The sequence below is a fragment of the Acanthopagrus latus genome, chromosome 13, assembly GCF_904848185.1.
Source record: "Acanthopagrus latus isolate v.2019 chromosome 13, fAcaLat1.1, whole genome shotgun sequence".
NCBI lineage: Eukaryota > Metazoa > Chordata > Actinopteri > Spariformes > Sparidae > Acanthopagrus > Acanthopagrus latus.
In genome coordinates this window covers 6,637,729-6,661,140 of record NC_051051.1, presented here as the reverse complement: position 1 = coordinate 6,661,140, position 23,412 = coordinate 6,637,729, and the positions used below count along the sequence as shown (strand labels likewise).

General features: G+C 42.9%; 2 protein-coding genes across 5 annotated transcripts; one reads left to right on the top strand and one right to left on the bottom strand.

Moving 5' to 3' along the window:
• Positions 1 to 4,563: 4,563 nt before the first annotated feature.
• Positions 4,564 to 16,975, bottom strand: mpzl2b (myelin protein zero-like 2b). 2 transcript variants are annotated; one of them, XR_005078512.1, is made up of 7 exons: positions 16,805 to 16,975; positions 14,823 to 15,021; positions 14,656 to 14,724; positions 13,679 to 13,848; positions 13,352 to 13,565; positions 11,846 to 13,093; positions 7,895 to 8,028 (listed from the first exon to the last, which is right to left on the bottom strand). XR_005078512.1 is itself a non-coding variant. In XM_037119178.1 (5 exons), exons 1-5 carry the CDS (start codon positions 11,913 to 11,915, stop codon positions 6,004 to 6,006), a joined length of 795 nt encoding a protein of 264 aa, XP_036975073.1. In that variant the 5' UTR covers positions 11,916 to 12,466; the 3' UTR covers positions 4,564 to 6,003. The 2 variants fall into 2 exon arrangements, 1 of the variants encoding a protein (XP_036975073.1); XM_037119178.1 differs by lacking the exons at positions 13,352 to 13,565; positions 13,679 to 13,848; positions 14,656 to 14,724; positions 14,823 to 15,021; positions 16,805 to 16,975 and adding exons at positions 4,564 to 6,187; positions 7,107 to 7,275; positions 7,576 to 7,786 and having other exon boundaries at positions 7,868 to 8,028; positions 11,846 to 12,466.
• On the top strand, positions 16,116 to 22,525 carry pafah1b2 (platelet-activating factor acetylhydrolase 1b, catalytic subunit 2). 3 transcript variants are annotated; one of them, XM_037119176.1, is made up of 7 exons: positions 16,116 to 16,221; positions 16,476 to 16,602; positions 17,021 to 17,102; positions 18,336 to 18,425; positions 18,636 to 18,752; positions 19,269 to 19,391; positions 20,056 to 22,525. In XM_037119176.1, exons 3-7 carry the CDS (start codon positions 17,022 to 17,024, stop codon positions 20,332 to 20,334), a joined length of 690 nt encoding a protein of 229 aa, XP_036975071.1. In that variant the 5' UTR covers positions 16,116 to 16,221; positions 16,476 to 16,602; position 17,021; the 3' UTR covers positions 20,335 to 22,525. The 3 variants fall into 3 exon arrangements, with proteins under 3 accessions (XP_036975071.1, XP_036975072.1, XP_036975070.1); XM_037119177.1 differs by lacking the exon at positions 16,476 to 16,602 and having other exon boundaries at positions 16,120 to 16,221; XM_037119175.1 differs by lacking the exon at positions 16,116 to 16,221 and having other exon boundaries at positions 16,371 to 16,602.
• The last annotated feature ends 887 nt before the right edge of the window (positions 22,526 to 23,412 follow it).

The window sequence follows — 23,412 nt, the reverse complement described above, 5'->3', positions numbered from 1 at the left end:
GCTGGACCCCCAAAACGAGGCACGTCCCAATGTTGCCCCTCCAGCCAGCGGTCCCAGGGGGGTGGTGAGCCTGCCTTCCAGCACTCCTGTGGACGAGGCTGTAGGTTAGACAGAGGGCAGAGGAATCACAGACGAGAAGGAGGGGAAAAGTGAGTCAATTGTAATATTAAAACAGGGACATTGAGTTACTATAAAAGCAAAGGCAGTGCAGTAAAAAAAGTTACATCTTTGCACAGATTGCATGTTTTTCTGCATGTCCTCTCACACACACACACACACACACACACACACACACACACACACACCATACCTCTCTGTCTGACTGTTGCAGAGCCAAAGCTTAAAGGAAAACATGTTACATGACGCTGAGCACAGTTTCAAGTTTTTGCCATGCCTTACCTGCTTCTCTGCAGCTGCTGCTCGCTCGCAGGCCGGCGCAGCTGAGTCAGTGTGGACAGGACAGCGGCGGAGCGGCCAACGTTCACTGCGCACAGTCAGGGTTCACTCAAGGAGAATCTGCCAGCCAGCACTTTCACTGCAGAGACAGCCACATTGCAGCGGCAGCCGGGATGAGAGACAATTAAGAGGGGAGAGGAGGGGGAGACAGACAGACAGACAGGGACGCAGGGAGACAGACGGACAGGAGGAGAGGCTCTCATATCCTCCTCAGCAGAGCCCCCAGTGCAGCTTCTCCCTGCCCGTCCCTCTGGCTACCTCACAACTTTTTCCCCATCCCCTCGGTTTGGCTGCATGCCACCTCTCTCTCTCCCTCTCTCCCCTCCCTTACCTGCCGCCGTATCCCTCTTGTTCTCTTTCCTCTCCTCCATCAACCCCCCACATTCACTCCTCCTCCTCCTCCTCCTCCTCTCCCTGCTCCCCTCTCCTCCCCTCCCCTCAGCCTCCCCCCCCCCCCTGACTTGGGGCGTGTATGCAGACTCAGGCACTTTTGTCAGAGTGTTTGTGAAGATCAGAGAAAAGTTCTGCAGTGCAGGTTGAGGAGGAGGAAGAGGAGGAGGGGGAGGGGGAGGAGGTTGTGTAATGCAGCCCCCCCTCCAGAGCCGGGGCCCAGACGCAAGGTCCCATATCAGGATGCTCCATTCATAAAGAGACGCCTCCTGTCACTGTTAACGTCACCGTCCGTCCAGGGATCAGGAATCACAAGTAAGGGAAGAGAGAGGGGGAGGTCTGTTGTTTTGAACTGCAATGTGACTTTGAAAGCGTTTACCTTATTTTATTCCTGTACCTATATTGCCCCCAACACCCACAGCCACCCGCGTCCCGTGCACGCGTGTCCCGTTCAATGTCTCAGAAGGTCAAACTATCTTGTATACCACGAGGAGTTCATTACTCTCACCCGAGGTGGCGTGTGCAGTCATTTCTCACAACAGAACCCCACCCCTCCCGTCCCATAAATGTATTAACGCATCAGTCAAACCAATATCATGTGTCTGCACTATTCACCGCAAGAGGCGCATAGCTCGGTTTTCAGATTCGATTAGTCAATTCAGGAACCGACTAATGTTGCATTAAAGACTGTGTGCCTCTCAAACTCCCATCCATTGAAAAAAAACACTGTTTCACGGAGTTACTGTAAATAGAGAGGGTGACTGCTCTCTGGCAGAGAAAAAAGATGGTTGGTAAGAGGTTAATTGGTGCGCAGCAGAAGTGTGAGCGCTAACGAGGATGCATGCCACCGAGATCATGTGACGGGAGCGTGCCATCCGAGGTAAGGTACAGTGGCACAGGCAGAGGACAAGAGGACGGCTGCACGCCCATTTTGGACTTCACCTCCCTCCCTGCTTGTGTTTTTCTCTGCTTACAGAACTGTTTTTTTTTTTTTTTCATTTTGAGAGAAGAGTGAAGAAAGGGTAAGGTGATGTTTGCAACCTTACAGGACTGTGACTGAAACTGCACAAAAAAGACAGGTGCAGGTATGTGTAAGTGTTGACTGCACTTTACTTACTTGGCAAGTACTTAACACTGTGATCTATTATTAATGTAATGGGTTATTAAGTACATATGCAGCCTCTGCAGGAAGCCATGCTTTTCTTTAGGAGCTCATTTAAAGTTTATAGTGCCTGTCACGTGTAATATAATATGAAGCATGTCTTATTTAGATGTCTTTTGCAGTCAGTGAATATACATTGTATATATTACACAGGAACATTGCAATATTCAAATATAAGTTGAGTGAGCAAAGTTAATCCACCCTGCCTTTGATTTAACAGCCTCCGACTGTAACCTGTTAGTCAAAGGATTACGAACACTAATGAGGTTCAGGGCTCCATAATGAGGCAGGTGGAGTGTGGTGTGAGGCGGAGGACAGGGTGTGGAGCTCCGAGTGAGAGATAATGTGGCCGGGCTGCGGGGCTCAGCGCTCTCCTCTCCAGGCCCCTCCACTGGAGTATCAATGCAGCAGGAGTGGGAACTCTTCCAGAACTGCAATAAGAAGAAAAAAAAAAACACACACACACACACAACAGCATTCTGCTGCAGAAAGACCGGATGCTGCTGCAGGACCTGTGCAGGAAAACACAACGAACAGTCATATTCACACACAGCGTGTACTGTACAGATATTTATGATTGTGGATCAGATATTTTGCGATGATGTAGGTGCAGCCTCGGATTTTCAGAAAAGCACAGATGGTCCATTTGCTCTTACTGCAGCAAAATGTGTGCTGCTCCAAAGGAAGGAGACAAGGACACACATCTCACATCTGACTGTACATTAATGAGTTCGAGCAGAGTGCAGTGCTCCCACAGTGAAAACAGGAATTCAGTGCGGGAAGAAACTCAGACACTTTTCACTCGAGGAGGGGGACCAGCACAACACTGTGAGAAAAAAAAAAAAAGCTCAATCACAAGTGAAATCACTGCAAGGGGAGCTACAGAAAAATGTTCTATCAAGTAAAATATAAAGTATCATCTGTGGAATCATGAAAATACAGATGCAAACCACTCTGTGATTAAAACATGAAGTCTTGGGAGGGCCTGATGTCACATGGGGCTCTGGGGGTTTGCGATGAAACAGCGTAAATGGCAGGAAACAGAAACTACTTTGCTTTAATCCTTACTTTTCTCTCTCTTTTATTATTTTTTTTTAGTTCTCGATCATTTTTAAGGCAGCTATAAAACTCTTCAAAACTCACCGTGCTCAGCTGGCAACTCGCTGGTGAACAAGGAGTGTTTAGCTAAAGAGCTAGCCTCGTGTGTTAACATACATTCAGGTTTCACTTAAAGAAATGTGTTTTAATTCTACATTTAAATGTCTAAACAACACATCTACACCTTCATTATACAATGTGTTGAGCTGTGTGCTTACGGTTTCCCAGATGTTTCCAACGATGATCAAACCCAGAGAAATCCCTTCCATGGAGTAAAGAACATTTCCCACCTCCAGCTCCCGTCGTCACGTCACCCAAAAACGGAAGGTCATCTCTATGGATGGCTGCTGCAGTCGGGTTGATAAACTGGAGTGAAGATAAATTCACTTTTCTTATGTTTTGATAGAGAGGCCCCCTGGTGGCAGAAGTTACATATTATAGGTTTAAAGATAACCAACCAGTGAAAGACGCCAAATGTTTACAGACTGTTTATGAGATGAGAGGCTCTAACTGGAGCTGCAAGCATGCAAGACGTTTATTGAGACCAGAAACTGAGCTAAAGGAGATAAAACGTTCATTGGACACAAATACAACTTCGAAATAGATGATATTGTTGCTCCATAACAGTTGGACCTGTGAATAAGTGACTGTTGTTGCAGGTTTAAATAAAAACCTGTGCACACACACGCGCACAACTTGGCTGGACTATGCTTAACAACATTTACATTAACTGTGATCAAATGTGTTTCATTTCTTACCCACAATCAGCAGGTTTGTTTCTCTTGCTGATCTTACTTCCAAAAAATTAGTTAAGTTAATTGATTGTAAGAGGTCTTTTAATAGCCTCGTGTCATACTGCTTGGGAATGAATCTGTTAACAGCACTTAACCCATTCATGTAAAGACAGAACCTGTTCAGCGGGACACAGTTACACTCCAGACAGGTTCACATGTCTCACATACAAACATCAGCTTTGTTTGTCTTGTTTTCAGGGGATGGATTTGAAGCATGGGCGGTGTTTGACGGTGTTCCACTTTAATAGATTTCATAACACCACCAGGGGGTGATGTGTCCCACATGCCTTGTTTTTCTGAATGCACGCTCCAATCACAGCACCAGAAAGACACTCACACACTTTCCATTGAATACTAATGTGAGTGATATAACAGCAGTGCACGTGGTTATTCTCATGATTGATCAGTGTAGGCTTTAGAATGATGATTTCAACTTTTGTTTTTCCACACAAACTGTGACTTTTGCGCTGTTGAATCAGAAAAAACTGAAAGCTGTGCTCAGCTGTGTTAATGTCGGAAAGTGTGACTGTAACTCATTGTCATGTATGACACATACAGGAGTGGCTGGTGGTTGGCATTTCACACTCACCCACCCAATCTGTTCACCCGAAGGGTTCATCTGTTCCCACACTCTTGATCAACATACACTTCATGACAGTGAAATAATTTCATAAACATTTCTTTATTCAGGTTAAGAATGATGACATTTCAGGAGTTTAAAAAAGTTCTGAGTATTTTACACTATATACAAAAATCAAAACGTAAAAATCATTTGTGCAATGTTGCCAGTGTAGTAAACACTTGGTTTGATTATGTAGATTTCACGGCGGACAAATATTTAATGAAGGTTCTTCTGCTTTCTTTCCAGCAGCATTCATGACCCCCCGCCCGAAAAGACGCATTACGACACAGTTAAATGTGGTTTCTTACTTTTATGACTCTTCCCCTCTCGACTGAGGCTCTTAGAAAATTAAACGGCTGAAATATTAAATCTGGCAACAGCACAAATGGACAAACACTATCTGCACTGGTGCTCTGGACAATGAGCCAAATGCGCCTGGCTCCTCTCTTTAAAAACCTACTTTCCATGAACATTAATTACTTTTCACAATATTGATCTAGGGCAGTATTTCCTGTAGTAATCCAGTCAAATTAGCACAAAAAAGTAAAAAGTTACAGCAGTCATATACAAACAAACCACACACACACACATTCATCAAACACACAGAAATTAAAGGAGATCGTCGCTGTATTTGGTTGTATTCTGATGGATTGCCCCCGAGTGATGTCACTTGAGTCAGCGTTGGTCGGAGCTTAGTTTGAAAACGAAGACAATCTGGAGCTGTGGAGTTAGAGAGACGTGAGCTCACCAAGCATCTGTAGCCCACTCCCCCATCTCTGCCTGAGGCTAAGCAGCTAAAGGCTAAATTAACCACTACACACATAACACACCAAAATCTCTGACTGAACACTGGTTTGCTATGTTGCATTGTGGGAAATGTAGGCAGCAGGTTTTGACCAGAAAGTAGACTACACTGAATGAAAGAGATAATAACTCAGATTCGGCTCAGAGTCGATGCGATTCTCTTTCAGCATGTATTGTTATGTATTAAAGGAAAAGTTCACCTTAAAATCAGTAACACATCATTTTCCTCTTTCCCTGTAGTGCTGCTTATCCATCTAGATTATTTTGGTGCGTCTGTAATGGAACTAGAGGCCGGCTAACGAGGGCTGCTAACTTAAAACCTGGAAGACGCCGTTAATGTTTACATCCCGAGCCTCTCGTCCCTGTGCAGGTTTCCTTCTGCAGAGTGATTCGGAAAGAGGGCAGTTCTCGCATAAAACTGCTCACAACAGAGTCTGCGGATAATCAGCACAAGCTGAGTGGTATCAAACAGGCAGAATCAACAGCCAATACCTCTGTAACTAAGCAACTTACATCCAGGTAAGAGGAAAAATGTGTTTTGTGAACTGCCCCTTTAATGTGATTCAGTACTCGTAGTGCACTGAACTCTAAAAAGGTACAACAAATCATGTAAATGAAGGGTAACAAGGTGGATGTCATAACCTTAAAAACAATTCTAATCAATCTAGTGTGTCCTTTTAATCATCATCACCACCATCATCGTCAGCATAGTCATCATCATCATCATCATCATCATCTTCCTCTTCAAGGCCTTCCTCTTCCTCATCATCTCCACTGCTGGGTTCAGACTCTTCATCATCTGAACTGTCAGCTTCTTTCTTCCTCATCAACTTTTTCAGATGAACTGCCTCTTCAGGCGAACTGATGACAGCGCCGCACAACAAATTCAGTCACACACACACACACAGACGTAAACAATGAGCTGAGATACTAATGGATATCTGGCCGCATTAGAAAGTGTAGTAAATAAACAAGAAGCCCGTTGATCAATCTCGGGAAACCTCCATTAGGAAAAAAATAACAGAGAAAGAATACAATACCCAGAATCCTCAGCTCGAAACAAACCCAGCCACAGTAACCACACAGAGTTTCTGCTCCCGTTCGCCGACAAAGACGACCGAAATGAAACCACTTCATGTTTCTCTGGAGTTATAAAACTCTTTACCTGTATTCAAAAATTCAAAGATGCGTTTACTGTGTTAATTCAGCCCCTTCACACAGAGAAGAATGGAGGGTTTTACCCAGAAAATGAAAATGACTCAATTCAAGGCAGCAGTATGAGGTGTGAAGTATTCATTTTTGTTTGGAAGTGATGATTCAGTCATAAACCACGTGATAAAACAACTAATGACTCTTAAAAAGCTGGTCATTCTATGATTGTAGGATAAAAGAGCAAATCAGCCACACTGCTGCTGTGAATCAAACATTGAAGCTGAAGAACTGAAGAAAATCCCTCCATATTTACATCTCCTACCTACAGCTTAAAAACCTCTTGATTAAGTTAGCAATTATCACTGGCAAATTTTTGGTAAAAACACGTAAAAGTATATTAAGATTTACAACAAATGGGAAGCGTGGTATCTCTAACACTGAAGTAAACAAACAATAACATCTGAGAGGTGCACATTGGAGGAGCAAGCATGGAAGAAAAGAGGTGCCTTCCCACTCTCAGCTTTCTTTTTGTCTTTTTCCAGCAGAGTGGACCCAAACAGCCCGATCACACTCCACACCTGTCCCAAGAAGAGGGGGAGCAGAGTAGCTCCGGCTGTCTGGCCCTCACCACACGGTCGGGTCCTTCCACTCTTGCTCCCGCACGCTCATCTCAGTGTCGTTGGCCATGTGCTTCCTCCTGTAGAATCTCACCGCCACGAAGATACCGAGCAGGACCAGGATTACGGCGCAGGCGCCTCCGACTGCTGCCGCCAGGAGGCTGATCTCAGATAGGGAAGCTAGAAGCAACAAGGGCCCAAAATCAGTGATAAGAGTGAAGGCTGAATACTCCCTGTTGGGGAATTTGAGAAAAACACAATATAGATAGCACCGAAATGAAAAATAAAACAATGTCCCAGTAATTAAACACACTGTCCTTCACTTCACACATCACAAGGTTATCCTGAGCAAGGCAGAGCTCCTACCTGTTCTGGGAAGACGAGGGCAAGAATAAGAAACAAAGCAAAAGATAAGTTAAAAGTGCCTCCAACATTGCTATTTTGATGCTGTAGAAAGTCATGCAGTGCCGCCAGTCTGACCTTTGTTGACGACCGAGAGGACGATCTCTCCACTGCTGCCGTGCACATCTGGAAGGTTGCGCACCTGGCAGGTGTAGGTGCCATTAAAGGTCGGGAGCACCTCATGCAGGGTGATGGAGACATCCTTTCTCATAATATCTCCCGACCACACCGCGCGGCCTTTAAAACGGCCATGCTCCGGAGGGTACGGTAACTCCTGGTAGTAAAAGACCTGACACACAAACACAAACACACACTCAAGCAACACTGCACAGAGTTTATGGCTGATGTGAAATATTTAGTTTATACACACCGACTCCTCCGATCCTGAATTTAAAGGACGAAAGTTCCAGGACACCGTGACGGTCTTGAGCGACACTGGGTCAGTGGAGGAGAAGGTGCACTTCAGTCTCACATTTGTCCCGTTGACTGCTTCCACCTCACCCGGAGTGTAGATAGTTATTCCACTGACCCCTGCAGTGAACACAACCAAGTGAGAGAGAACACTTACCAACAATGAAGGAGAAATATGTAGCTAATTTTAAGGTTCATAACTCAGTTTTAGCTCCTGTCTCTTTAAGGTCAATACAATGCACAGTGTCCTCTGATTGGTTAGCTCACACATGCCCGAGCCAGCATCACCAACAACAACAGAGCAGCTGTGCTAAGTCAAATTTTAAGTGCCAAATTGGTTGCTTGGTACAATCTATGCAAATGTGTGACATGGTGACATAGTGTGATGTCATGGAGTCACAGATTTAAAGGAGAGACTACTGACGATGCGTTCCAGGAGCAGTGTTTCCTGTGGGAGAGAGCAGCTTCTGTTTTTTTTATTTTAGGATCTTTTACCTTCCCATGAACCTACATAAACACAAAAAAGCTTCTTTATCTCCTTTATCATACACACAACAGTTATACTTCAATCCACCCGGGGCCACTACATTTTATTATTTCGTTCCTCAGCTCCTTTATTAAACCATCCAAACAAAAGCTGAGCTGTTCACACCACACATATTTCCCACTGTTTATGTAACACAACAACACCCTCGACAGTTCAGTGCAGAGTGACACAGATCTCTGGCGTTCACAGAATAAAACTGTAACCTAGCAGCTCCTCGTGACGACAGCTGCTCACAATGCTTTGAGATTTTTTCCACTTTTCTACATAACTTCACTCTATACAGCAAACAAGAGAGCAAATAATCCAAATAATCCAATGGTCACTGCGCATACTTTGGGTTAATGATTACAAGCACAGACACAAAAACACAGGAAATTCTTCTTATCTGGAAGGAGCCGGTCTGGATGTCTGGATTGTATCTTATTAGCGAATTAAAACACTTTCACTTGAAATCTTGGTAAGTTTAATGCAGTATCTCCTTCAGGGCTGCTGGTGAAGTTAAATGGTGGAGCTAAATCTTCGATGACTGTCAGCCACAGTGATGGGCAGACCTGCAGATTCCTCCATGTGGATTAAAGCATTCCTGCTAATAAACTACAGATAAAAAGAAGCCAAGAATGTTCTGTAATCCCGGGGAAGAGATGAAAAAAATGTTTATGACTGTAGGAGAAAACTACATTAAACAGAAGAACAGTATTTGGTAAAGAGTAGGTCAGTGTGTGGAGAACCTGCAAGCATATTTTCATAAAGGAATAAACATGCTTAATGACAGAGGATAAACCCCTTCAAAATAAAATAACTTTCAGTAACCCTGAAATGAGGGCACAGCAGACATGTTCAGGTATCAGCCAGAGAGGCATCCTCAATGTTCCCTCAAAAAAATCTTAGTACTTTTCATTCAGTTTGTAGTGTGCTGTCCATCTATCACTTGATCTGTTAAATCCATATCAGTTTCCACTGAGAATTGACTCTTTGTCTCATTCCTGAACTTATTTAGTTCCATCACTTCCTCTTATTGGTGCACACTGCATACAGGAATCTCTCACCAGGATGCACCAGAAAAAATGGTTTTGGACTGCGCTGACTTTTTTCTTCCTCCATCACGAAACAATAGAAGGAAAAGGAAGTAAATGTGCTAGACTGCTCGTTTATTTATTGAACTTAAAAAACAGGTTTTTAACAGTGTATTTCCTTTGACTTTAAAAATAATTCAACCAAATATATATACACATTTAAAAAAAATGTCTTCAGACATCGTCGACAGATGTCAAGGGCATCAAGCCAACATAGAAACTGGAAATAAAATGCTATTCATCACCCAGCACTATCCTCCACCTCCTGCAGCCTCTCCGGATGTTGTGCAAATATGTTTTTGGTGACTCTTCTTATATTATCAAGTTAGCTCCTGCAGACACAGTGATGGATACCTTTGAGTTCGACAGTGCCAGTGTTTACCTAACACAGATTGCGCAATAAAACTGAATTGACCCATAAAACCTGTGCGAGCTTGCGCAGCAGCCCACAAAGTTATCGGCAAGCGAATGATAAAGGAATGAGATGAATAAGCAAAATGAAAACTGGAGTCAAGTCAAGTCAAGCCTCTTTTTAGTACCCCATGGCGAGACAGGTGGCATTAATCTGGGCATACTGCATAATGATAAACAGTAGTGAGCTGATTGTGAGAGAAGTCATGGTTTCGTTTCAATTCCTCCATAATATCTGCCTCGGTGGAAAGAGCCCAAGGACACTATAAATCAATATTTGTGAGCCTTCTCCATGTTCCATTCCACCGTCATGTCAGGAAACAACTTATCAGACATACAACCTTCAATGTAACTCTACAGTAGTGACACACACACATGGTTCAAGCTAAAATCTAAAAACTACAGTCTACAGTCTGTGCCACAGATCCATCTGTAATTGCAGTGTGTAGCTTTACAATCCAGCCCACCACACCAGGCGTTTCCAGGCGTGCCTGTCTGAACAGCTCCTTCACATTCACAACTGGCAGGCTGATGAAGCAAAACACAACCTGCTGCCAACACCTGCAGACAAATGGTGTGTCTTCTTCAGGGCCAACATACTGTATGTTAGCGCTCACCTGTCACACTGTTGGGCCACAATTTACACTAAATGGCGCCAAAATCAGCGCTGAACTCAATCCATTGTTGGCGTCTCCACCAGTCTGATCAACAGACTCTATTAGTAAAAGAATTAGAAAAGTAATTTGTGTCCTCAAGTTGTAAAGCGTTTACTGTAACTACTACTGCCACAGATTAGATCCTTCATACACAGTACAAGCTTCAGTCCCTATATTGATTAATCTACATCACCATCAGGTCCATCAGAGAGGTTTCCCAAAAATCAGTCAAATAAAGTCATCTTTACCGGTGCTGTGCATTTTACTCAAACACTAATATATCACACAACTTTTGTATAGACCTCTTGCAACTTGTCAAACACAAGATCTCACAAAATGAAACTGATTAGCACACAGAGGTGGCATCATGAACGTGCTGGTCTGGGCGGACAAAACGACAGAGAGAATAATCCGGCTGTAAAAACCAGTCTGGTGATGCTCACGACGTTCAGCCTGTCAGAGGAGCAACTCAGAGGTTATTCATGCAGAACGCAGACTGGATCTGTTGCTAGTCCACCGGTTATATCCAAAAATGACTTTCCCAGGGTTTAGATGAGGGAAATTAAAGCTGCAGCCTCGTGTTGCATTGATTATCAAACCTCTAGTGAAGCTGACACATGACAGTGATCAATAATAAATCAGAGGATCGGCTGCATCTGTCTGATTTAGTGTAGCAGCTGCTGGAATATTTCCCCGACTTTAAAAGTTGTAATATGTACAAATTTTACTACTAAGTGTGTTAAAGTATTTTCTGCTGATCAACAGATCAAGTAGATGTTACAATATAATGAGCCATTACATTTAGGTAAATAGCATGTTACTGGATTCAATTTTACTATTAAAAAGAGAAAATAATAATAATATAACTTCATGATGGATGATGGTCCTGGTCTGCCCTGTGAGCCCACAGACACAAAACATGGATTTATTGGTGGGCAGTGCCTTTTGCTTAACTGTAACACAAAAGATGCACATAAATAATGGTGTAACAATCCAATAAAAATAAATCACTGGCTTTACTGTCAATACTGACACACAGGAAGCCAAAACTCTGATACTTCACGGCTGCACTGCTTTCTACATGCTGCTCTGAGGATTCATGTTGCAACTAAACAAGCTCCTACACACTTTGTCATGCTTCTGTTTCTGTCCAGAACTTTAACTTGGACTCCGTTTTCTGGAAGATATAATGAGGTCGGCCCCCTCTCGTCCTCTCCGTCTCTTTCTCCAGGAAGTTGTTGAAAACTCACCTGGCAGCACGAATCCTCCTCCCAGGAGAAGCAGAAACCATATCCGATACATGGGGAAACATGAAAACATGAGTCCTGCCTCGATCAGCTCCGGCCGGTTTTAATTCCTCTGTAAAAGTCCCCTCATGTAAGTCTTGTTTTTGTTGTTGAATGGAGTCCGGAACTCAGTAAAAACGTCGGAGCGGGACCGTCGTCAAGCTGAAAGAGGTTTTATCTGTGAATCTACGCTGCGGAGGTGGAAATGGGAGTCAACCTGCGCGCACACACCTGAGGGGCGGCGTTCACGGCCTCTCGGACAACTTCTGGCTCAACTTGTTTTGTAACGCCTGCTGCTCAGCGGCACATCAGCACCCTGACAGCACCGCGTCCTCTCCACAGGCAGGCACACTCTGTGGTGACAGTCAAGTGTAATGTGTTAACTATGGAGTCAACCACGACTGTTGACTTGTTTCCATCTTGTGCCCCCAAAAGTGATCAGTCTCCATTCAAGGAGCAAAGGTCGACGTGTTGTGTTCAGGTGCTGCCGGAAATGAAGGAAATATTTATTTTGTGTAACAGGGGTAGTGATTGTGTTGGCAGCCAAGAGCTTATTGCCATATAGAGGATTGTGTGACTTTTTGTTTAATTTCATAATTTATTTATTTATTTATTTTTTATTGCTTATCAATAAAAAATATATTTTAATTGATGCAAAAGGTTTTAAAAGAAAGTCTGATTTGCAGATTTTGTTAATTTATTCAACTGTCACATGTCACATAAAACAACAATACTCTGGACATATTTTTGAGTGGAGCGGACTTTATCAACCCACAGCAATTACACAACATTTTGCAGAAGACATTATCTTTTGTGATTAGGCCACATGTTATCCCTCCTCTAACATTAACCGTAGTGACATTAACACCGTCTCTTTATCTCACATTTCTTAATGGATTTTCAGTTACAATCACAAGCAGGCAGCACTGAATCTTGTCACGGCTCTCCCAGTCTTTGTGTGACTCAGTTCGGTGACGTCAGAACTTCCAGTAAAGCAGATAAATGGTGGTTTAAGGGCACAATATGTCATTTCTGCCACTAGGGGCCCCTCAACCAAAACAGAGCAAAACAAGTACTAATCCTGTCAGAATGTCTATCTACAAGTTAAAAAATGACTCATCTGTCCGTCTGTTTGTGTTACAATATGATTTGACGTTAACAACACCTGTCAAACTTCAAACAAACTCAGGAACCAGTCAGATAGGTTGAACCCTGCAAAGGAAACGAGAGAGGGAGACAGAGTTAGAGAGAAGTTAGCCTGAGGTTACGTTCCGGTCCAGCAAGACTCATCCTATTGAACTTGTGGCTTATTATGGTGACAGTCAATCGCAGCCTTTCAGGAACCAGAACCAACAGTTGCATTCAGGTGGTAGAACATTTAGTGTATCTCTAAAAAATGTGCCCATACAGGACCGTCAAATTGTGTCACATTACGACAGGAAGTGTCACCGGGGATGGAAAAGAGCCTACCAGCCTTGTTGACGACTCTGAGTTTAACCTCTCCATATCTGCCATGCACGTCTGGAGGGTTGAGCACCCTGCAGCTGTAGGTACCATTAAAGTCCGAGGACACCTGCAGCAAGGTGATGGAGGCGTCCTGCTTCTGAATGTCCCCTGACCACACCACACGTTTTCTGAAGTGCCCTGCAGTGGGCGGAAACGCCCTCCTACTGTAGTAGAACACCTGAAAAATCAGAATCCACATTGTAAATTCAAGAAAACACAGTGTAGATTTTAAAAGCTCATATCCAAGGCTGAATAAATAACACAGAAACAAAAGTCCAGTAACACAAATACCGCCTCCTCGTGTCCTGGATGAAAGGGTTGGAAGGACCAGGCCACTGAGACGGTCTGCAGTGACACAGGAGCACTGGAGGTGAAGATGCACTTCAGCTTCACATCCGTCCCGTTGACTGCTTCCACCTCACTCGCAGTGGAAATGATCATTCCGCTGACGTGTTGAACCCCTGGAGAAATAAAAACACGCAGGCTCATTCACACCGACCTGCAGCGGGAATCACAAACTAACTAATGTTTCATATTTAACAGTTTTATCCTTCATCTTCTGGACAATTCATTGAACTTATCATTTAACACTTGACAGAAAATTACCCAGAGTCCCAAATTTCCTGTGTCCCTTGTCTGTAGCTTAAAATTGAGAGTTTAACAGCTCATTGTGCGTAAAGGTCTCTGTTTCACATGAATCTAAATCAGTGTATGTTTGAAAATAATGCGGCAAAGTCATGGAAATGTCCTGTTGGCTGTATTTTAGTTGGTCTCTGGTTAATGATTGTATGTGTGTTCAGGGTAGAGAGAGACAAATGGACACTGGTTGGACTGAAGTGGCTGCATTTTGTATTTGCACACCCATGAAATTCTGCATTTGCAGCTCAAACTGCTCTGTTACGGTTCGGCACAGTTACTTTGACATTTCTTGTGGATTCTGGAGAACAATGTGTTTTTTTCCCCCACACACTCAATTGAACACTTAGGCCCAGAAAGTAAAATGGTTTTGCTACAGTCTCAAGAAGATTGTGCAAAATTAAGTGCAAAAAAGTGGGAAAGGAGCAAATATAGTTGTGCAAATACATAACAACAATAATTGTGAAAATAAAAAAATAGATTCAGACTATATCTGTTGTAAACAAAACAATTTTCATGTAAGTTTTCAATAGAATGTACTCTTTAAAAAAAAAAAAAAAACTCACATGCATCATGCTGTCATGCAGTGTTTCTGTTTGCATTTGTGGAGGCCTGAGGTTGTTCAAACTCACCCGGCACCGAGGTTCCCCCGAGGAGAACCATAAGCAGAGCCATCCGAAACATGATACTAAACATGCTGCCTGAAAACCAAAGTTTATTTAAAGATTCCTGACAGCTGTTCACCATAGACCCTGAGAAATGAATATTGATGGTGGAGATACTGCATGTTTTGCAGTACCTGGTGGGAGGAGCTTCATTAAGCCTTTTATTAACCTGTTATTGTATGATGCATTCGGGGCCTGTCTACACATGTGCTGTGGTAGAACCGCTGGAACTGTTTCATTAGTGATGATGGAAATGCCCGGACTAACAAATGTCTTCATGCAGTTGCACAGCTCAAATAATAGTCAGTTGATGCCAGAGTCATCTTCAGGAATCTGTTTTTAAATTGCACAACAACAAACAGACATTACAGTGTTTAGGCACTGTATACACATGTTAACAAGAGCCAACTTCCATCAGGAGAAACAGAGGCAATACAGCTACAGCTGAGGAAAGAGATGCACCATATACAGTTCTTCATATGAGAATTAAAATAGAAAGGTTTAATGGTTTAATTTAAAAAGTTTTCACGTAAACTTCAGTGTTTGATCTCCAATTTGAAAGCATTTGTTGCTTAAAACACAGACTTCTGAGACACAACACACCTCAGCTCTAGATGCAGGTTGTTTCGGGGTCTGTCTCATAAACCTGTCAGTGATGTTAATGCATTATAAAAACGACTTAGAGGCACAGTGGAATTAAGCCTATAGGACTGTTTAGATATGCAACACAAAGGAAATTCTGAAGAAGAAAGAAAGAAGAAGCAAACATGATTTAAAATGAGGCAATTTAACAGGTGTCATTGTAAGCTTATTCCACTTCATGTATCATTAAAAGAAGGCTGCCTGCAGCACACAAGCTGTTACCAGTCACAAAAGAATTACATAAATGGAAAAAAAAAAAAACTATGGAAATTGACAGAATTGATAACTTACAGTAGTTGAGTAATTACATTTTTTTAAAATGTAAATGTGAACAGAAGAAATTCTAGTAAAATATGCTTTGGTTTTATCTTGATTGATTATTCCCTACAAATGTCAACAGCTAGATATTAAAAAGATGCTGCTTCTTGTTTGTTTGTCCCCCCCCACAGCACTGGAAGGGAACACTTGATCTAACGTGACCATGATGCATTGCGATCAGCTGACACAGCGGGCTCGGATCAGAGTTGACTGACTGTAGCTGTGTTGAGATTGGCCGCGAGTGGCAGTGAGAGATCATTTAACAGGATGCGGTCCAACAAAGATGTCGGCGGTGCTTTAGTTACGTTATCTGCGCCTTAAGACAGCCTCATTCTGTATTCATACTTGTAACTTACACGACTGAATACATTTTACACCTCGGGAAGGATTCTGTTGTTGAACACAGCTTAACGTACGTGGCTGTTAACGCTTTTAAACGAATTTCCGAGCCGACCCACAATTCATTGCGCGGCTGTTTTTTAAAGGGCGTTTAATTCCCCGTGATTTGCCTGTCAGGACAGAGCACATTTAATCTGTTTCCCGGACTCAGACATCATCAATAAATAACAGAAGGTAAATTTAGCAGTGTTTCGGTCTATGCTAACGTGACAATGGTTAGCAGGGGTTAGCTGTTGCCGTGTTGTGAGTTTAAATCGGGAATATATAACTGCCTGACAGGGAACTCTCGGGGTAAAAATGTACCAAGGTGTGTATCTACTGCAGGCCTTCCGCCGGTGTTGCGCCTGGTGGCAGCAGCTCGGCGCTCTCCGTCACAACAGACTCTCTGCAGTTTGCCTTCTTGACACACCTTTTGTTGTCTCGTCTAGCTAGAGTCAGCTAACGGCTGCTAAGCGAGCATCACCCCGCCTCGTTTACCCGTCACAGCGGCGAAGCGAAGTTGGGTCAAAAACAGTTATTCTGAAGCCGAGGGAGCCGACGAGAAGTGACGGCCAGGTAGTTTGTCTTTTAACTTGAGAGCGACGTAATTTCCAGAAATTTCCATATGAACGACGGGCGTGTCAAACGTTAAGTGTCAAGAGATGCAGCCATAACAGTCCCTAGTCATTAGCCGGCTAGCTAGCTAGCCGACAAGCTAACGCCAGATAAACAGTAACCAAGCGGATTTAACACGATCTGCTGTGTGATCCATAAGCACCTGATTTGAAAGGGAAAGTAGCCCACATCCGTATTAGGCCAGACTGTCTGCTCCTGAAACGCTAATCTGCTGTATCGCAGCGATTGTTTCTGTTAGCTGGTGCTGGTGCTTCCCTCCTTGTAATACAACACGAGCTCTTCCTCTTTACATTAGCGTGTCTCTGTTGAGTTATGCATTGTTTTAATTGTGTGTGATAAGCGGTGTTGGTTCTTGCAGGATGAGCGGTGATGAATTGAACCCAGCTGCGGTGCCTCGGCCGGTGGAGGATGTGCAGGGAGATGCACGGTGGATGTCACAGGTTGGTGGCATCTGTGATTACTGAGCTAAATGTTCATGTTTCATATTAAAATACCACATTTTCCCTCCTTGTGTTTGCACATGTAGATTTAACGCATATTAACCGCTGGAGAATTTTCACTATTCGTGTCAGTCTTGGCCTCACCCATGCTTTTACATGACAACAACAACACATCAGTTGAAAAGAGATGTAAACAACACTCCACAGCAGAGAAATACACGCTTTAAATGATCTCTGTATGTATTTCCCAGTAGTAGTAGTTGGTATAGATTACATAGTTGCAAGTTTCCGCGTTTTAAATGTGTCCACATTACCAGTCTGATCTCATTCATGATACACATTAAAGCTTATTGTCATAAAGATAAAGCTTTCAACATGTATGTTTGCTCAAACCCCAGTTTGTAAGAATGTATGACTTTGGTTGATTTATTTACTAATCTCTATTTATGACACATTTATTAGACAACAATTACACATCATATGTTGCATTTGCTCTCATTGATATTCACGATTTGAGCAGCTAGGTCTGCCCAAGAATGTGATATTCTCAGTAATGTTCGTGACAAGTGTAGCATAAAGGTTTGTGTGGGTGTTCTTTGTTGCTTTAGCAGAAAATCAGGCTACACAGCAATGTTATAACTGATGTTGTGAGTATTTTGACAGATTGCGTTTGTGGTGTGAGGTGGGAAAGCTAATTTTGGCATCACAAAGTTAATTTTCATTGAAAAATCAATTTGAAAAAAAAAAATCATGAAGTGACATCTGGAGAACGACATTTATAGGTCAGAACATCTCTGCAGTACAATAGTATAATGCTCTTTTGTCACACATTTAACGGTTTGAATATTGCACTTGGCCAATTTGCTGTATCGATTGTGTTGTGATTAGTTGTGCAGCCAGACTTGTATTTCTTTGAGAGCAGCTTGCGTGTTGTTTGCTCAACACCTTCTGGTATGTCTGTGCAAGGTTAATCCTCCAGAGCTAATACGACTGAAACAGTCTGCAGACACGTCCCGCGAGTGATGAACTCGAATTGACATGGAAGACTAAAATAAGGACCATAGCACAACTAAGATTGAAGAAAACTCACAACACAAAGCTGTTAACTCAGACTGAAATGCAGACTAAGGAACAGATGAAAGTGCATTGTTTTCTTTGAATGAATGTAATTTCTTTGGAACAAGGTTGTGTTCTTCTTTTTATCATGACTTTTTTTTTTTTTTTTTTTTACAGCACACAAGATTTGTGCAGGAGTGTAAGGATGCTGAACCAGACGTGCTTTTTGTTGGGGATTCTTTGGTACAACTAATGCAGCAGTTTGAGGTGAGACAAGATATTTGCCATTCTACACCTGGGCCTTTAATTGTTCAAGTGGCAGTAGCGTTTTTATGTGATATTTTTCTAAATCTAAATATTTTCGCACAGTTCTCTAGATGCAACTCATCATTGTCAGCATTAGTGAGTTATTTGATATTAGTCGCACAAGTGTGAAATTCTCCTATAAAATGCAGGTTTCTGATCTCCTGTCTGCAGGTCTGGAGGGAGTTATTCTCTCCTCTTCATGCGCTGAACTTTGGGCTGGCAGGGGACACCACCTGTAACGTGCTGTGGAGGCTGCAGAATGGAGAGCTGGAGAACATCCGTCCCAAGGTGAGACGACAGTGTGTGGCAAAAATAGTCTTATCACCTCTTGCACACACAATTTTACATCTCAGGTGCAGAACAAACGTCGACACAGTTCGCTGCTGTTATCCTGAAAACAGCTTGTGTTTACAAGTTGTATCTCAAGGTAGAACAATGTGTGCAAGGTCTATGTTTGTATCTGCCCCTGACCCCCTCATCCTGTTGGATGTGGCAGAAGCAGGTGGTCTGATGGTGGTTTGAGAGAATAGTCTGTCCATCAGAGCTTTTGTGACGCCAGCAGTCATGTCATGTTTCCGTGTAAATTTGGAAAATATTATATTGCAATGTGTTGTATCCTCCTAACTGTGTTCATTGTCTGTGCTACCGATACAGACATAACGGACCGCTTACATTGCTGTCCATTATCTGAAATCTGTCTGTGAGAACTTGTTCTTTTTCTCTATGCCATGCTTTGATCAAATTTCAGGAGATTAAAGTGTGCTTGGTGAAAATGAAAGTGTCTGTCTGTGTATTTTTGTCCAGGTGGTGGTGTTGTGGGTAGGCACCAACAATCACGAGCACACAGCAGAGCAAGTCGCCGGAGGAATTCTTGCAATTGTACAGCTGCTCACCTCCCGCCTCCCCAAAGCGAAGATAGTTGTACTGGTGAGTTGCTCTCTGGATGTCTCGTCTTTTCTCGCACCGGATGTGGTTTGACAATTGACAATTGAGTCTTGTGTGTGTGAACTTTTTCTCTGCTGTTGTCACATTGAGACAGAATAATTTTTCATTTTGGACCTTGGGTCCATATTTATCAATATATAGCTTTGTTATTTTATATTCATTTAGTGAAACACTGACATGAAAGGTTGGAGTACAAAACTGTGATGAACTTCGCAGGATACAGCTTTGCACTGTGGCTGTGCTGTTCTGTGTACGTTTGTGGTAAAAGTAATGGGGTCAGAAATTTAACCTGGTTGAAAAATTGGTTTGCAACAGTTTTTCAATCGGCTCATGAGGTGTTCAGCCAGGTGTTGTGCTTTCATCACACCATTCTATTGTAGAATCATTTTATGCTGGACTAAATGCAGATTGCACATGTTCACATTGAATACAAAAGCCAGATGTTAGCAGGTGCTAGTGTTTTTTTATTTGTGTGCAGTGTGAAAGTGGTGTAACAGACTGTCCTCGCCCCAAGGGTTCAACTGGAAATTGTAATGATAGGCCAGTAATAGTTAATAGTTCAGTATTTAAGTAAGATTTATGCCCAAGTATCAAGGTTTTGCTCTAAACATATTGACCTTTTACAAAATGTTTTTGCGTTTCTCAGAGTTTGCTACCTCGAGGCGAGCGTCCAAACCCTCTGAGGGAGAAGAACGCCGCTGTTAACGGGTTCCTGCGCCAGTGGCTACCACGACTGAGCCAGGCTCAGTACCTGGACGTGACCGGGGATTTCGTCCACTCTGATGGAACCATCATCCCACAGGACATGTTTGACTTCCTCCATCTGACGGCGTCGGGCTACCGCAGCGTCTCGAAGCCCCTGAGCGACCTGCTGCTTCAGATACTGGAGGAGACGCCGGAGGAGAGACGGGCGTCGCTGGTTTGAGGGCCACGGCCCAGCAGCACATTTACCCAGAGGCATGTCTCACTCGCTGCTGCTGCGGGGAGACGGGGGAGACATGTCCCTGGTAATCTGCAGGAGGAAGGGCTCACTCATAGGGGGGGAGAGGCACCCCGATGTGAGTGGGCCCACGAGGGGTGTGGGATCACATTAATGAGCGGAGGGTTGGGTGTGGAGGGGTGCTGAAGAGGGAGAGAGACCTCACTACAGATGTAGACACTTTGATTGCAGGAAAGGATTCACCAATCTACTCTGAATGATTAACTGAGATCATGTGGGACTGCAGTGGCACACAAACACACACACACAAACACACACACACACATCAGTCTTGGCCTATACAATTTGTGTTTCCCTTTGTCGCGTAGATATGACGCAAAACAAAAACACAATCTGATTTCTTTGTTTTGTTAGATGTCTGTCGAAACGGTTAAATTGAACACATGAGAGGTTCACGACTAACCTTATCCAACATTGTACAATGTTTTGAGTCTGACCCGTGTGCTACAGAGCAGTGGTTTCCAGGCTGGGGGGGGTCAGTGCCCTCCGTAGACCTGTCCCACAAAATTCTGCTTATTTTGCCTAACAAATTAAATCAAAAAGAAAAAATCACTTAGCATACTTTTAAGGGTCCACGAGTCAAAAAGGTTTGGAACCACTGTATTGCAGATGCTACTGCAGAGATATACTCAGTGTTACGCAGTGAGCAACGTTTAAAAATTATTCTCACTATTAGACACTTTTGCTTAAAGCATAACCATGTCAAGCAACTGGCATATAAAATCATTCACATAAATCCAGTTCTTCATATGTACTACTTCATATATTCAGGAGCACTTAGCCTGCTAAATGTTCACCTTTTGAAGTCCGTGTATGACTATTTAGATGTCTTTTGAAACTGTACATCAATATAAAAACAAGAGATCAGTGTTTATGTGGAGAGTTAACTAGACCACACATACTGCAGATCGCCACGTCATTCCTGTTTGACTGCATGCGTGTCTCAGGACAAACCTTTGGTGTAGATCTTCGGCCAGCGCTTGTGTGTTAAATTAGTGAATATCAGTTATAAAATCATGCATTCATTCGTATTAATTAGCGATGTTAGGCTGTTGTTGATAATCTGCACTGGTCTTCCACAAACTTCCAGCACTGACGCTTACATGCACATCACATGCAGAAGAATTACATTTCACCATTTCCAGATAAATTTACTGTGAAGTTTCATTTGCGTGTCCATAGTAGAGGACACACTTAAAATGTTTTGTATTGCTGAGTGAAGTCCTGCCAACCTTTTAAAAAATCGTGCTGCTAACGACTTCTTGACTGTGTCCTTGGTGTCTGTTGAAGGATATTTAAAGAAAGAAAAGAAAATATTCAACACATCCAGTCCTCCTGCCTTCATCTCACGTTGCTAATGGTAAGACGAGTTACTCCTGATTAAAAGATACAGATGAATCTTACTCTTCGTCTGTATTTTACACTAATATATCCAAGTATCCACAGTCAGACTTTGACTAGCACAGGCTCTCTCTCCCTCTCCCTCCTGAATCCATGGATATACAGTATTTCCTCCTAGAGGCACCTCTTCATTCTGTTCCTCACCTCCTCTTTCTTTTTTCTGTCCCTGTTGTATTTGTAGCCGACTCTCGCCCCAGCCCTGCCACCCCTCCCCTGGGACCTGACATCTCCACATGGTATAGTTAACTGAATATTTTTAGGAATTAAAAAGTAGCCATGTGGTGAAGCTACTGAACACAGCTATACTGAATATTGTCACGCTAAATGCAAAAAAAAAAAAAAGAAAAAAAGCAATCGCTTTATGTAAAGAAAATCCATTCGTCTGTGAGCTTATACTGAGAGTCTTTTGTCAAGCATCGAATTACTGCTGTCTTAAGCTCTGCACGTTTGCGTGCTGTGTTAAATATAAATAGTGTATGTGTGTGTGCCTTAAGTGTTCATGGGGATGGCTGTGTACAGTGTGTCTGGTAAGTTGGAGGTATGAGTGTCTAGGAGTGACCCCAGTTGTATATAAGACATGTGGAGCTTGAGAAAGTGATGTTTGAAGGGGGTTCGGATTGTGTCTGGTGCGATACGGCATTTGCACTGTTTTGGCTCATTGTCACGTTATTAAAAGCATTCCAATAAAAAAAAGAAAAAGAATCAAAAGATCTAATCTTGTGTCCCGAGTGTCCGTTTGTTATGTGCGGCCCTGTGTAGTTTACACGCTCACCAGCAGAGGGAAGCATTTTATCAGAGAGCTGAACAGAGTCGGACACTGACGAGGCTTGCTGCTCGCTCCACGCCTCCTCTGTTTCAGCCAAAGAGCTCCTTACTGCCTAATTAATTTGCCCTCTCTGAATTAAAATCTCTAATGTTGTAATAATTCACCGGCAGCACTCGGAGGCAGTGTAGACTCATGTTGGGACGTCCTCATTAAACATTTAGCAAGCCGTGCTGGATTGTATGTGATTGGTGGCCACTTGTAAAATACTTGGTCGATAAACCGTTCACACACTTTGGATGTCACTCTCATTAATTTTTATCTGTGACCCAAAACTGCCCCAGTGTATCTAAAATAGTTGGTCCATCTGGAGGCCTCGGACTGCAGACTGTCGACTGAGTGTGAAGTCTGAAGCGCGGTTAACACGCCGAGCTCAAAACTAAACGCAAACTCATTTACTGAGGAGCTGGTTTGCTGGATTCTCAACCAACCACAGGGTTCAGACAAAGTCTTTAAAGTTCACAAATGCTTAATTTTAAATGTTATTTTTTCCAAATACAAATCTAATTTTGCACAATTGCACAATTTAATTTTGAAGAAGAAATTCAAACTCATGAATATCTATTCTTTCCCTAAGTGAATAAACAAGAGTTCTCAGAGGATAATAAGTTCCCCAGAACACTGCTCAAAGCTAGAAAGGTGGCAGGGTCCGCCAAATATAAACAAAGTAAAACTATGAAATTGTGCTGTCAGTTTGTTTATTCAGTCACCCAAACAGAGAGAGTCTGTAAATTTAATTTGCTAAGGCATAAAAAAAAGATTTAAATTTCACAAAATCC